Raw genomic sequence first — 15,434 nt, forward strand, 5'->3', positions numbered from 1 at the left:
AACAGTGTCTTGTGTGGGTATAGAAATGTGAGTGATGTGTGTCGTCCTCCTACAAGATGTTCTTTGCAAACTGTTGAGTTGATTATAAGTGCACAATTTAATTTAAAGCTGCACTAATTAATATTTTTGTAATAACAATGGGTCAGTCACTGAAATGTGGAAGAGGTCTCTCAAAGTGATGAAACACTGAGAATTATCACCTGATTCTGCAATTCCACTCAGCTCTATGGAGCATTTTATCATCTTTCAGTACATTGTTCTGATTTTTCACAACTTTCACCCTCACGGCCAGCACTCACCTTGTGTCCAGCCACAGCAGCAAGCTGTTAGCAGCTGCTAGCACACGTTGACTATAAAGTCAATGTGGGATATAGTAGGTGGCAAAAAATCAGTAATCACCTCAGCAGATACTTAAGCATTGGTTCTTATTTATTTTATGCACATCCTCACCTTATGTAGTATTCTGAATATCAACAAATGCCTCGCTTATCTAGAATAAGCATGAAAATAGTCAACTAGCCTGGTTCAAGATCTCTGAATCGCTGGCTACGTCTCCATGTTCATCCAGTGATTTAATGTCTGATGTTTTGACTAGGGAATACCATATGTGCATGTGTGGAAAGCATGAAGATATTCAAGAAGAAAGTAGTATAAACAGAACTACTACACGGTGTCCTTAGCTGTCTGTATGCGTGTTTGAGAGAAAATTCACCCATTAAGAATGAGAATGTCCTCTTCCTTTGTAAAAGCCAGATAAAAACCAACACAAAAATGGCCACAAAAATGTATTGATGAGGTTTATGTAGATGTACAGATTAGTGAAATTCAACTTACAGAAATAACAACCCTTAAATCAGCATTTTCCCTCAAGTAAAATTGTAACACAGCTTCCATTTTTGCTAAAAATGATGTCGACAAGAAAGATGGATGACTTGCTACACATTCATTTGGTCAAAAACAGCAAAAAAAAAGGCAATGTAGTCATATTTTTCTGCTAAAAGTAAATGATTAACTTTTAAATTTTGAGTCAAGCTTGATTTTTTAAAGTCCCTGCATGGAGAATCAAATGTTAGAGGGCACGGCATCTTCTTATTCAAGGAACTTTTTCTTGCGCGGGGCCGAGGCCAAGTCTCTTGTCAACGCTGTCTCGTGAAATCAGATGCTTACAAGCTTTTAAAAGAAGCCCCATTATGACAGAGTCACTTATGGAGAGATGATTGAGTGGCTCAGTGAAGTGAACTTTTCCCTTCCCGGCTCCCTGCTCCCCAGCTCCTCCCTGTTGACTCCATTCACTTTAGAAAATGAATAGCATGTGGTGCCTTCCCCAAGTCTTGGGTTTCGTCTTTTGTTGTGGGCAGTCACTCATACTTTTTAATTGAAGCTTTTTTCTTTCTGTCTTCATCCACCTCCCGCTTAATCTAGGCCCTTAGTGATTTCAGAGCGTATACTTTTCAAAGGTACACATCATTAGCATCGGAATCTTGACCCTCACAATAACTGCCTTCCGCTCAAATTGGAGCTAGTTAAACCTATATTGTTTCTCTAATAGTGTATGTATTGAGACGTGAGCTATGACAGTCCATTCGCCAATTTCTGCTTCAGCATTTAGCCTGCCCTCTGAAAGCTCAGTAGTACCCAGAGTATAGGTACAAACTTTAGAAACAGAGCCCCTGTTATTTCCTGTTTCAGGATACAATGAATGCCTTCTTGATTTTCCATTTCATGGTATAAATGTGTATTTTAAGCAATTGATTTTGCATTTTATATGCCTTGTATCTCACACAAGGCAGAGTATAGGGAAGAGGAACAGGTAGGGAAAAAAATCTTAGTTTCTCCTTGAACATTTGATGCCCATTCTCCAGTGTTCGCTGAGTTTCCCCAGTGGTTGTCATTAGTGCCGTGTGTTCGACACAGCCCCAAGGCTGCCTCTTTTCCAAGGGCTGTTGTAAAATAATAAATGTGACGTTGAAGGATGTGTCCTCCACATGACTGCCCTCTCTTTCTCTCTCTCTCTCCCTCTCTCTGTCCTCCTCTCCCTTCCTGGTCGCAGTCTCAATACCGGCTCCTTTTCTGATTCGAATTATCCATATGGCCCAGAATCGGCAGCCAAACGACAACCGTGCAGCTCTTTGTCACTGGATTGCCAGCTCAAGTGAGCTCTATCATATTTGTTTACTGCGAGGACCCTGAAAATAAATGGAAGCTGCCACTGGACTTCCATCCCCCCTCGGAGGCGCCTCACGTTAGCCCCGGACATAGTAATGCGAAGGGACTTTGATGGTTGATGTCGCAGATTGAATTATGCCCTTGAGGAAAAGCTATTAGCTCAGTCAAGAGTCCTCATTTGTTAAATTAAAAGTGGAAATGGCATGTGAGTAGTCTTCAGTGAATTAAAGTTGCAAAGAAAATGGATTCCACTCCCTAGTAAAGGGCAATCCTACAAAAGGAAATCTTGTGGAGGGAGAAGAAAAAAAGGAGATTTGCTGTTTGTTTAGTGACATCCCATCCCCCCGTGCGCCCAATTCTCTTTTAGTATATTTGTGTTTCATAATTTATTGATATCAGGTTTCATTTTTCGTAACTTGGTGTCACTCGCCAACCCACTCCCCTATCGCTGGTCCACTCCAAAAATCCGTTATCCTCCATATGGGGAGCAGGATTAGGCCCTTGTCTGCTGGAGCTGTGCCTCTCTGTCGTAAGGGCAAGAAACCTCAACACTTTCAAGCCACTTCAAGTGAGATCAAGAGGAAAAGGATGATTTAAAACACAGATGAATAAACTTCAGCGGTCACTGTACCCGGAGGAGACGAGAACCGAGCTGTGATCTTTGGTCCTGTTGGCAGGCTCGACGCTAGCTGAGGCCTCTTCAAAGAAGCCCAAACCCAGCTCATCAGCCATGAGACCACAGTGGGGAGCCAGTATTATAGCCTGCTATCACAGACTTACAAGTATATACCCATTGGTGTGTGTGATTACGTACATGCATGTGCTTTGTTAGTATATGATCTCTACTGTGCCTCTTAAAAGTCCTCCCTCGCTGATATGTCATGTCCCTTCAAGAAAATCTGTCAGGTTTAAACAATGTTTTTCCTTGATTTATTATTCGACTTCCACTTGCGTCCAAAGTCAACACAAGGAGGCTAGAATATCTTCTAGTACACAGACTAAGTTGCTGTGTGGTATATTCGTCAGCCCCGAGCTCTCACCCTTGAAAACCAACATCGTCTTGCCCCGAAATAGGATTTGTGCTTCCTGGGTTATTGAAACCAGTGAACCACAGAACCTTTGAGGGTTTAACATATTTTCCAGCAATGGGAGAGATGGAACACCAGGGTTTTTCGGCAATTAAACACCTCACCAAAGAAGAACTTCGACCCTGCAGAACTCCCACACAGCCGAAGTCGGGAATACTGTTCCTTCTCGTGAGCAATGAACAGAAGTTATATGGTGTCTTGTGACTAACAGATCCCCTCTTTCCCCTATTCCCTTCCTTTTTTAACATGCTTATAGCCATTTTCAGTTTAATGGATCATAATAGGGTTCTAGAAAGTTTAAAGACTATACATATCTCTTGTGTTTTATGTCTTTTTTCATTTCCCTCCCATTGCATTTTCCTTTTGATTTGCCTTACTCTGGCCAAGAACTGTTGAGATTTAAAGGCAGAAGAGAGAAGAAATGCTTAAAGAGAAACCACAGCAATGCAAACGCTCCCTCATAGTGAGTGGATAGCTAACAGGACCTGTTTGTTTAATGCATTTTCCTCTGGATGCACTGTCAAATGAACAGGCCTGAGGAAGAGCTTGGAGGAGAAGACAAGGGCACCCTGGAGTTAGCCAACGCAATATCCTGAGTGTGACTTTATCTCCCCCCTCCATCTTCCTTTTGCAGACGGGGCTTACTGTGGATATTTGGTTATTCAGCCTTCTCCCCTTGACCCAGCACTAATAAATACAAGCTACGAAACTTGTATAGAGGCCTTTCTTATGACTGTACTTCACCACTTCCTCTTTTCTGATCCCCCTTTCACACGGTGTTGGCCAAACAAAGACATCAACAACTCCCTGCATCCAGGGAGTAATTTATGAGGTGCTGACAGTCTGAAGGGAGGCAACAGAAAGAGAGTTTTACCAGCAACAGGTCTTTCAGCACCTGGTACTGTAAAAGTTAGTTGAACTACTGGACATGCCATCTCTCTCTACAAGCATTTCTGTTGAACTGCAGCCTTTATTACATTGTATTGCATTGTTTGTTTAGTTTTACTAGTTTTACACATATCAGTGAGGAATGGACTTCTGTTAAGATCGATTCGGTCATGGTCAGAGGATTCCATACAGACCAACCTGTGCCTTCTATAAGATGGAAAGGAATAGCAGCAGCAGTTTAGACCTGCAGATGTAGACATGCTGATGCTGCCATTCACAGACCAACACAATTGTTTCTGTGATTTTCAGGGTATTTTCATATTAGATATGATTGCTTTGAGTATGATTGCCTACCATCTTGCTTCAGTATAGAAAAGCCCGCCCAAGCCCAAATATTAAAAACAACCCTTTCGTCCGCCTTCCCACTTTTTCAGCCATGGTCGTGCAGTTCATGTTTCGGTACGGTATTTTTCACACCAGTCCACATGGATCGTACTCAAGACCACCTTTTCAAGTGGACCAGGGAACAGATCAGTGAACAGTACAGTGTACATAGTAATCAAATTGGACTTTGCGGTTAAATAACCTGAAACAGGTTATTAATGAAAAAGCCTCTGAACACTCGCACCACCTACAGGCAATGAGAGTCAAAGCTGCAGTTATTTTCATTTCTTCCCATTGTATATTTGAGATTTATTATTTAGTAGTTTAACACTTCTATCTGCCAAAATGTATAAATTAATAAAAGAAATTAATAAAAAAAATTGACATTTTTTAAATCTAATATATTTACATTATTATTCAGATCTATGAGTGCACCTTGAGTTGTTCAATGACCAAATACATCAACCAAACTAAACATTAAACTTAAACCCTAGTGTTGCTTGTGTTTAGCGGTGACATAAATAAAATATAGATGATGCCTCTCCACTTCCTGCCATTGTGCAAAACTATAGACAAAATATCTCTATATATAGTCATACTGTGCACAGTAGTGAACAGCGTTGGAGCTGCGCTTCTGAGTTCCCGCCCACACAGCCAGCTGACTCAGTAATGAGCAGAGTTCATCTGTCAATCATGGCATGAACTCCAGTTTTATATCATCATATAACTAATTAAAATCATACTGATCAGAAAAAATAACAATTGAACAAACATCTGTGTGAGGAGAACAAGCTAAAATGACAGAAACCATCTTTGGGAAAAATTCATTTTACATGGACTACCTAGTAACACTGGGTAGCGGGATTTTGACCTGTGCTGCAGCCAACCACCAGGGGGCGATCAAGATACTTTGACTTCACTTTAAGACAGTTCTGATGTTTCCATTTCGCTATATACAATCTGTAGTATTTAGACCAAAGCAAAATGTAACCAATGTGCTTTTTTTTCCTTCATGGGAATAATGTTTTCCATATCCATCCATTCTGTAAACCAGTGATTCCCAAAGTGTGGGCTGCAGCCCGCTGGTGGGCCATAAAGGCCCTGCAGGTTTGGCCTTAAGAGGTTATTAAAGCTACAACAACACATTTTTAAGTCCCTGTCTTTAGAAGTTTAAAATAACCATAAAATGTTAATGATTAATTTTAGAAAAGGTAATCAGAGTAATAAAACAGAGCTATAGGGTTTATCTGACCTCATATAACAGGTGGTAAACTGTATTTGATGACCTGTCACATTAACACCAGAATGCGTCTTAAATATTATTGGAACGATTAGTCTCATGTGTTGACCAGAGTTGTGATTAAAGGTTTTGGAGGGTATCTGAAGATTTTCAGATTTCAGATTGGGCTGTGGCGTTCTTAAGTTTGGGAATGGCTGCTGTAAACCACTAGTGCTGTCCAGTGTCACTGGCAAGTGGAGCCTATCCCAGAATGCAACATTCGAAAAGCACCTATAGGAAAAAAAAAACTGCAGTAGGAACACTCATTGCCTGCAAGGTGGCGAAAATTGTAGAAACATTTGCTTTCCTTGCTTATAGATGGAGGTGGTTGACATTTCTTGATAGGCCTGGTACCCGGTGCTTTGCATCGGTGTCATATGTATCACTGAATGAAGTTTTTGTACATTGACTTTTGATTGACTTTTTTTTTTTTTTTTTTTTAATAAAGCAGCCATCAGGGCTTTTCTGCTCATGCTAACTGTCCTTTTTTACTGATATTTGTTCCCCATAGGCTACAAATACAAAACACATGCCCACAGCTCTGCACCTGAAGGCTTTCATGAGATTTCTTCAACTGCAATACAGTTACAAAACAGAGAAAAAAAAAGTGCATCAACTTACTTTTGCCTTCTCTCTTTTTCCCAACAAGTGAGTGTAGACAGAAGTGAGCGCGTTGCTTCCACACCAGTGTGGTTTCCAAAGGTCAAGGTTAAGCACCCCTCTGGGAGCGTGTGACACCGCCATGAGTCTTCAAGCCCTTAGCCCACCTCATGCCTGATCTGCTGTGACCATGTTTTACTGTCCAGGCTGGTTATAAGGCCGGACAATAATACCAGACCTCGCTACTGTTCTCTGATCATTACCATATGGGGAACCCTATTGCAGCTGAAAACCCTTTCTGTGTCCGCTTCCTCTCAAACAGTCCTGACATGCTGAATAATCCAATAACTCCCAATAAATTCTCTCTTGTGGCTGATGCAGAGCAAGGCAGTCAGGGAGGGCAGCTTAGATGCTTCTGTCGTGAGGTGCACGTTCCACTGACTGATAAATATTGTATATCATGTGCAACCAGTGTGACTGAAAGGGTTATCGGTCCCTGTTATATAGAGAAGTAGGTCTGTCATTGAAGGAGCATGTAGGACTTGCAAATTCCTCAAAACACTGTAAATTTGGAAAACTCCAAAATTATATTGAAATTATGCGCCTTTAACCATTCGTATGAAAATGGCCTCATGCACGAATGTTTTCTTATTTTTTTCACTTGAAATACAAAAACTAAAAATCTACAAAATCTTTTTTTTTTACCCGCAAGATTGTGTTGATGAATTGCGTTTGAGTTTAGATTAGATGCGCATGCTAGGACATTCTGCAATGTAATAATCTGCATATAAGAAACAGCCTAATAAATCCATCCTGACGTTAAACTCCGAAAAAAGTAGAAAAGAAATGTGTTTTGGAGCATTGTTGGAGAGCTTTCTCTGTTGTGGGTGTGAAGAAAGTTCAGCCAGTTCAACACGCGAGTTGACTTTTTTTGCGCACTGGCTTACGTGTGATCGAGGACATTCTTAGAGGAGATTCGAAAGTATTGATGAATGCTACAAAAGTCCTCGAACTGTTTGCATGAACAATTTTAGAACAAATCTGTCCCTATAAACTATTCATGCATGAGACTCAATGTGACTAGTTCTGCTGGCAGACTGTGAAGACTGTAACAACAGAAGTAGAGCCCCAACGATAAGTCGATTAAGTGATTAGTCAAACAAATGAAAATTAGTTGCCAACTGGTTTGATAATCAATTAATCCTTTCTGCCATTTTCAAGAAAAAATATCAAACATTTGCTGGTTCCAGCTACTTAAATGTGAGGATTTGCTGCTTTTTTATGTATTATTTTTTTATTTTATTTTTTGTTTTGGACCATTGATTTGACAAACGATACAATCTGGAGGCATCACTTTGGGCTCTGGGAAATTGTGATGAACCTATTTCACATTATTTCACATTATTTTTTGACATTTTAGACTAAGCAATTAATAGTGAAAATAATCAGCAGATTTATCAATTCTGTTCTTGCAAATTTCCTCTTTGATGGACACTGTCAAACTGATGTGAACTTGTGCAAAAGTATGAATAATACTTGTTGTCAGAAGATGAAGTCTCTTTACCGAATGCCTCTTGTCTTTGGAGAATTTCTTTTTGGTATTCTTTTTTTCCCCCTGCGCAATACACAGGAGTGATGGCTGCAGACACAACTGGACAACACGCGCTTGGTGTCACCATATACAGCAGTTATCGTTCCTTAGTGTGGATATTTGCATCATTATCATCATTATTGTTATAGTTATTGTTCTTAGTATGGAAGGTTCTATACAATTTTTGAAGGAACCCTCTGCGGTTACATACCCACCACACCAACACTGTGTTTGCATTGAAATGAATGAGGAAGCTTGCAAACGTTCCCACGGTGCCTTTGTTGGTTCAAATCTCATACATACTTTCCCTTTCAGATAGAAAATGATCTAGAATGGTGGCTGATTTGTGTATAGACGATGATCAAGCATTTTAAGACGTGTTTTTGAGCTTTGGCCTGATGTTGCTTATTTTCTGAATATTTCATACATCAACATTTGTGTCCGAGCAAAATTGATTTCCTTATTTTCTGCTACTAAGGTGGATGTTTTATTTGCAGGCATTTGAACTTCCCCTCGCTTAGCTCCTTGCATGCAAAAGTCTTATGAAGTTTGTGTTTATTGTTCACAGATGTCGCTATGTGATTTTCATATACTTGCCTCCGAGGTGTTGCATTTCTTGTGTTCTATTGTTGAAAGTCATCTCTCCCTCTAAATCTGATTCTGGTTGTTATCTTTTATGGAACAAACACCAGTTCAAATCTTGGTCTCAAAGGTGCTACATTTTAACTTTAATAAATCAGAAGATATGTTTAGAATCATCACTGTTAAAGACCAGTGATGGGTAGATGTTTTTACAGCACAAGACAGGAAGTGGGCTGCTCTTCAGCGGCATGATTCATGGGAAATGTGGTGGGAATAGCAATTACTTAATGACAAATATTTTGAGTTTGACACGTTTGAGTGTTCAAACTCTACACTGAGCACCTTTGAAACCCCCAGCAGTACAGTTTTTACTTTGTCTCACTGTTGTACTCTTTTCCCTCCTGAAGCAAAGCTAAGCCGCCCCCTCAGATCTCCCCGAGCAAGTCCAGCGGAGGAGAGTTCTGCGTGGCCGCCATCTTCGCCTCGTCTCGCTCCTGGTTCATCACCAACCCCAACATGAAGAGAGAGAAAGGTGAGACCGCAGCCTCTGAACATGTCTCCCCAAAAATGAAAAAACAAATGACTGATGGATCCCAGAGGTTGGAAGTAACTAAGTACAAATACATTATTATTGTACTGAAGTAGATTTTACAAGCATCTGTAATTTTTTGAGTGTTAATAATAAAAATATAACATAATAATAATAAATAAGGATAACATAATTATAAAAATATCTATATCTCCTTACATTTTTAAAACAGGTTTGTTACTTTAGTTTGAATGCGTTTGAAGGGAATTATTCTTTATTTTTATTGAGTCATTGTGCCAATGTTGAGTTATTGTCCCAACAAGACCAATTTCTACATAAATGGATGGGATAAAAACACATGGAAAAGATGATTTGATGTTTCCATCATTTCATATTACACATGATAGATGTAACGAGACAAAAACAAGATGTAAAAGACTATCTAGACAAAAGCAATGTAAAGGACACAAGACGAAAAAAGACAAATGTGATGGAACAGGATGAAAGACATAACAACGAAAAAACAACGTAACAAGATGGAAGGCATAAGACAAAAACAACATAAGATGAAAAACAAATAGGGCAGAAACAACATAACAAGACAAAGACATAACATGACATAAGATGAAAAAGACAAAAGGCAAAAACCACTTAAAATACGTAACGAGACATAAAAAACACCTAAAGACGTAACAAGGTAAAAAAAAGACAAAAGATAAAAAAGACTTATTGACAAAAACATAAAATTAAAAAGACATAAGCTGAAAATGATGTCAAAGACAAAACAAGGCTAAAATGGTATAACGAGATACAAAAGACAAAGACAAAAAAGGCATGACAATGCAAAACTGACATAAAAGATGGAACAAAACAAAAACGATGTGAAGACGTAACAGGGCAAAAAACACATAATAAGACATAATAGGAGGCCCGGCCGTGGAGAAAAGGTGAGCTTCAGTTAGCTTTGCACAGAAACAGCCAATAAAATTGTCCTCCAGGGGGCGACGTTTTACTCTTATACTTTGAGTACATTTCAGAGCCTGTACGTTTTCACTTTTACTTGAGTAAAGAAATTGAACCAGAACTTCTACTTTTATCAGAGACTTTTCTTATCCGTACTTCTACTTGAGGACAGAATGTGTGAACTTTTGCCACTGAAGCAAAATCTTGACCAGTATTTCATAACGTACATCCTCTTCACAGATCAGTCCAGGCAGTCGGTTGTTGACTCGCTTTACATCATCAGTTGCTATGGAAACTTGGTGGAGCACGTGCTGGAGCCTCGACCCATTAGCACCGCTCAAAAGATTAGCGACGACACACCTTTGGAGCTCAGCACCTGTCCAAGGGCCTGCTGGACACTGGCCAGGTAAACTGTGCTGACTGCTCTGTCTTATTCTGTTCCAGCAAGTGTCTCTGATGTCTTCGGTCTCACAGTTGATTTGTCTTTGGGAGCAGGACTCCACAGTGGAATGAGCTGCAGCCGCCGTTCAACTCCAACCACCCCTTGGTGCTGGCCTCAGACCTGGTGCAGTACTATCAGTATCTTCTGGCTGGTAAGTGCTAAACAAATGCTAATTTATATTCATATAGAATGCAAAGTTACTTTTTGGAGAAGCATAAACACACATGAAGTCAGTGGAAAGATGTAAATCAATGTAGATTTGCTTGAGGCAGCTCAAATTGAAGTGAGCATGTGTTTCAGGTTTCAGCTCATTGGGATCCTGATAAAAAGGAAATGTTACGATACAGCTACACAAGTGTACAGTAAAGGGTTGTTAGGATCTTGGTACCTCATCAGTTATAAATTAATTTTCATTTGTCTTGATACTATATGACACTTACCATGTGAGGCAGTTGGATTTGTGAGAACACTTGATAATCTGTCTTCCCAGGTTTCAGTTTACAGTTTGTGTCCACACCAAAAGTGTTTCCGCCAATCAGCACTACTGGTAGCTACAGGCGTGGTTTTAGGTGTGATGACCGCGAGAAGCGTCTGTGGAACAGAAGAAATGAAATAAGTCGGAGAGAAAGAAATCAGACAATATTTAAATTTAAGAAGAACTGAAAGAATTTTTTCCTTTTTAAAAAAAGACTCAGAACAATTAAGTGATTAATTAATCCTGTCAGTCTTTCCTGTAATGATTATTTTCTCCACTAATTAATTAATCATTTGGTCCAGAAAATGTTGAAAGATTTCGACCAGTGTTTCCTGAAGTCCAAGATGACGTCCTCAGATGTCTTGTTTTGTTCACAGCTCAAAGATATTCAGTTTACTGTCAGAGAGGAGTAAAGAAACCAGGAAATATTCACATTTAAGAAGCTGAAATCAGAGAATTTTGACTTTTTTTTCTTAAAGGATAACTCAAACCAGTCAACTATCAAAATAATTGGAGATTAACTGAATAATAGATTAATATCCAATCATCTATAAAATTCTGTCATGAAACATGATTTTGGTTGTTTAAAGCACAGTATAATCTCATTTTAACATTTTGAGTGTGTGTGTACATAAATATGTTATTCACCACAGCTGTACGGTGCTGGAAAACCTTAAAATGCTTAAAAAGTGCTGGAATTCGACTTTGAAAAAAATGTAGGAGCCTTGCATCCCATAAGCCTGAACATGCTGTGCTATCCTGACCGTAGTGCACCACTGCTGAATTAACTAATATTAGTATTACTTACAAAATATATTGATTTGCTAGAAGAGAAACTTTAAATACCAACCGCTTTGATGGATTTGGCTGTTCTGTATGTATGTTTGTGTATTGCATACATGCATCATAAAATCTAGGTCTCTGTTGCACAGGCTAAAACGAGCATGTATGTTTTCTCTATGTACTCTATGCATTATTAGTCAAGGGGGTGACCCCTAATCCCTGCTGATTTTCCATGTTGACTGTGTTGAAAGCCAGTCCTCAGCCTCTTATTGGTGCCACATGCTGAGACGAGACCTTTCCAGTCAGCAGCCATAACATTTCCTCTCTCTGAGACTTCAGAGACGGATCCTTCTACCATTTCTACCATTTCATCCATTTTCATCCACCATTTCAGCTCAGTTCTGCACCATGAATCTATTCTTTGCCGGCCACACTCCACGCCCGCTCCGGGACATTGCTAGCACAATGCTATAAAATGCCGGACTCAGACCAATTAGCTGACACCCTAAACTCTCTCTAATTCAATAACAAGTACAGAGCAGCGAGCACTTTAGGTTGCCCTCTGAAAGGGCCAATTCGCGTGCATTCACGAGTGCACACGGATGGCCACACACGGAATCAATCCACCCCCTGGAATAGGCTGGCGTTTTGAGCTCACTCCATAATTATAAACACACAAAATCTGTAATTAGCTCTTGCGGCTGCTCCGGGGCAAGTGGTGGCTGTGTTTACCCTAATCTCTCTACTCGTCTCCGTTGGCTTCTGCAGTGCTCCAGGTCTAACTGGTAGGATATTTTCTCAAATTAGTGCTAATGGTCTCTCCTAGTGTCAGAGCGATGAGGACACTTTGGGGTGACGGGCGCGGGCGTCAGCTTTTTCCACCATTCTCTCTGCCAGCATGGGCAGTGGAACTGGCTGCATAATGAGAGAGATTCATTGCATTAACATTTACATCCAATTAACAATAGCCAGATAACACTGCTGCGTCTCTTTATTCCCCAAACCAGCCGAGTGTGAACCGATGCGAGGTCAAGACTCTATAAACATAATTGTTCAGCCCTCTACCCACTTCTTGTGCTCCTGCCATTTCCCCCCCGGGTCAGCAGCGTCCTATACACCGCCGACACCGACCGAGCCGCTCTTGGTTTGGAGTGCCACCTTCCATTTCTGCGCTTTGCACTCGAGCACAGACTCTCAACATCCTGTTTCTCAGCATGCGTCCCCTTGCCAGCCCTCTCCGCCGCCGCTTCCTCCAGGGCTTGGCAGCGCAACAGAGAAGTGATCCAGGAGAAAGAGTCGATTTGACCTTAGGATGAATTACAGCACAGCCGTACGCTCCTTGTCCAGCTGCCTCTTGCTGAGCATGAAGATCATGCTGCTGCAGAGGAAACTGAAAAGACACACTGTTCTAACTTGCAGAACAAGTTGTGCTATCTAGGTCTAATTTACATTGTGGATGCAGCCATCGCAAGAGGGGAAACAAGGCGAGAAGTTTTTATTATCAGACCAGAAACAGAAGTACTGAAAGAGTCGAAGAATGAGGGCAAGAAATTCATAGAACACCTATTCTTGAGAACTGGAAGAAATCATGTCTGACCAAATAAAACCATTTCAAATTATTGTATGAAATGAATGTAATTTATGATTTTTTTTTTTTTTTTGCTTTTTCTTATTTTTAAACTTGCTCTGTTCCCGAAAACACCTGTATCTCAGACAAGAATAAATAATAGTTATTTTTATTATAATAATTTAAAAATGTGTTAAAAGTAGGGCCGCACAATTAATCGCAATATTTTCAAAATCATGGTATGGCCAAGTGCAATATCCAGATTGCAGAATCCTTGAAAAAGGAAAAATGTATGAGAAAACAGCATTATGATGAGATGAAATAAAAAAAAAATCAAACATTTGGTACAGACCCCAACAAATATCATGTCATGATTTTATCAGGTTCTGTTTTGTTTTCTTTTTTTCATTAAAAAAGAAAACTGTAATGCAAAAAAGATCATTCCTTCTAATTGTAATTCATATCACAATAGCAATGTCAGTCAAAAATATTTATTCTTTATTACTTTATATGCATAAGTGTAAGCATGTTAGCAAGCTGTTATAATCATCTTTGTCAAAAATGTCCCAGATTCCCGTCAGATTTAATTAAACATAAAATCCATTAGCTGCACCCAAAGGATCCCTATCCACTTCCTGGTTTTAAGAATAGCAGGAATATTGCTCAAGCACTGGTAAACTTTCTATTTTTCAACAAATTCATGAAATAATATTGCTATCAGATGTGCCTCAACATAATATGTTAACTCTGTAGTCCTTCTAAATCAAAGCTAAATAAGAATTATGCTTTAAAAATGTAGATTTTTATTTGCATTAAGAGAACTCTGAGACACTTTAAAAATAAACTGGCTGCTCACTACAACTTTGCTGTGAAATGAAAAAATGTAACATTTTGTCAACTCTGTAAGACATCAGCTCCATCAGATTTTCCATCTGACATTGACATTTAATAAAAAATGTCATCACTCAAACATTGTAACAAAGCTTAGCAGCCAAGAGTTTGATCTTTTAAAATATATTTTATTTTAAAGTAAAGATCAAAACCCCCTCAGAATACAGTTTAGTCCCAATTCTCAAGGGTGAGTGATAAACATCCCCTTCAGCTAATTGTCTAACAAAGCTTGGCTCTAAAAAGGTGGTGCAAGGCGAGGAGGTGGCAGCGCTTGATTGACAGGCCATGGTCTCCGGTCTCGTGGCTCTATATTGGATGACCCAGGCTGATTAAAAATGCAGTATGCAGGGAAAGGAATAGGAAGGGGAGAGGAAGGGCCGGGGTCAAGCCAGACCGGAGCCTCCAGGACGGGATGATAAAAGGCAGCAGTGGCGCCACTTCATGGTCACTATCTCCACCTGTCCATCTGTAGCAGCTACTGGCAGCACTCAGCCTCGCAGAGGACGGCAACGTGCAGCACTGCCTTGGAGAGATAAGGAAGAAGGAGACACACATTATACAGTATACTCACAAACAGAGGAGATGCAGTAGTACGATCTGGCTTAATAAAAGCAGTCCCGAGCCAAGTTTTTAGTGTTTGGGGAATCCTCTATCTATAGCTGAGGTGGAATCACAGGATTCCTGTCTGTGTCTCCAAAAGTAGTCATTTGTCTGCAAGGCGAGTGTGTGAATGGGCCCTTTTCTTTTGGCCCAAGGTGTTGGAGCTGAGTAATAACAGAATGACTGCTCTAATCCCTATCATAACACTGTCTATACTTTGATGAATGTGAGGTTTTCACACCCTCATTAGCTACGTTCAGACTTTTTATTCAGGGAGCTTTTTTCCACGCATGATTTTTCGTCGGGGCGATATTTATCTAGCGGTCCGCAGTATGTTTTCCAACACCTCTTCCCCTCGCCGCAAAGTTGCTCTGAAGCAAACAAACCGGTGAATAATTTACCACCTGGATTTCTGGCTGGCTCCTTTGAGCCTGGCAATGATGGCAGCAACAGAGGCTATGCTTTTTGGCCGCGGCCCTCCCCTCCCTACCTGTCATATAATGTGCTAATTGTGGAGACTGACTGACTGGCTGGCTCGGCCGCTCTCTTGGGACTCCGAGGCCTATGACAGGCCAGCCACAGTTGCCTCGTCAATAGATCTAATTG

At 40.2% G+C, this 15,434-nt stretch overlaps 1 protein-coding gene across 1 annotated transcript in view; it reads left to right on the top strand.

Annotated features, from left to right (window-relative positions):
• Positions 1 to 15,434, top strand: part of bcas3 (BCAS3 microtubule associated cell migration factor) — a 486,530-nt gene that overhangs the window by 148,888 nt on the left and 322,208 nt on the right. The window contains exons 17-19 of the mRNA XM_084716803.1: positions 8,986 to 9,110; positions 10,311 to 10,476; positions 10,566 to 10,663. Of these exons, the coding sequence (XP_084572929.1) occupies positions 8,986 to 9,110; positions 10,311 to 10,476; positions 10,566 to 10,663 (389 nt within the window). The remainder of the gene's footprint in view (positions 1 to 8,985; positions 9,111 to 10,310; positions 10,477 to 10,565; positions 10,664 to 15,434) is intronic.

This window comes from Lutjanus erythropterus, chromosome 4 (assembly GCF_056507025.1).
Source record: "Lutjanus erythropterus isolate fLutEry1 chromosome 4, fLutEry1.hap2, whole genome shotgun sequence".
NCBI lineage: Eukaryota > Metazoa > Chordata > Actinopteri > Lutjaniformes > Lutjanidae > Lutjanus > Lutjanus erythropterus.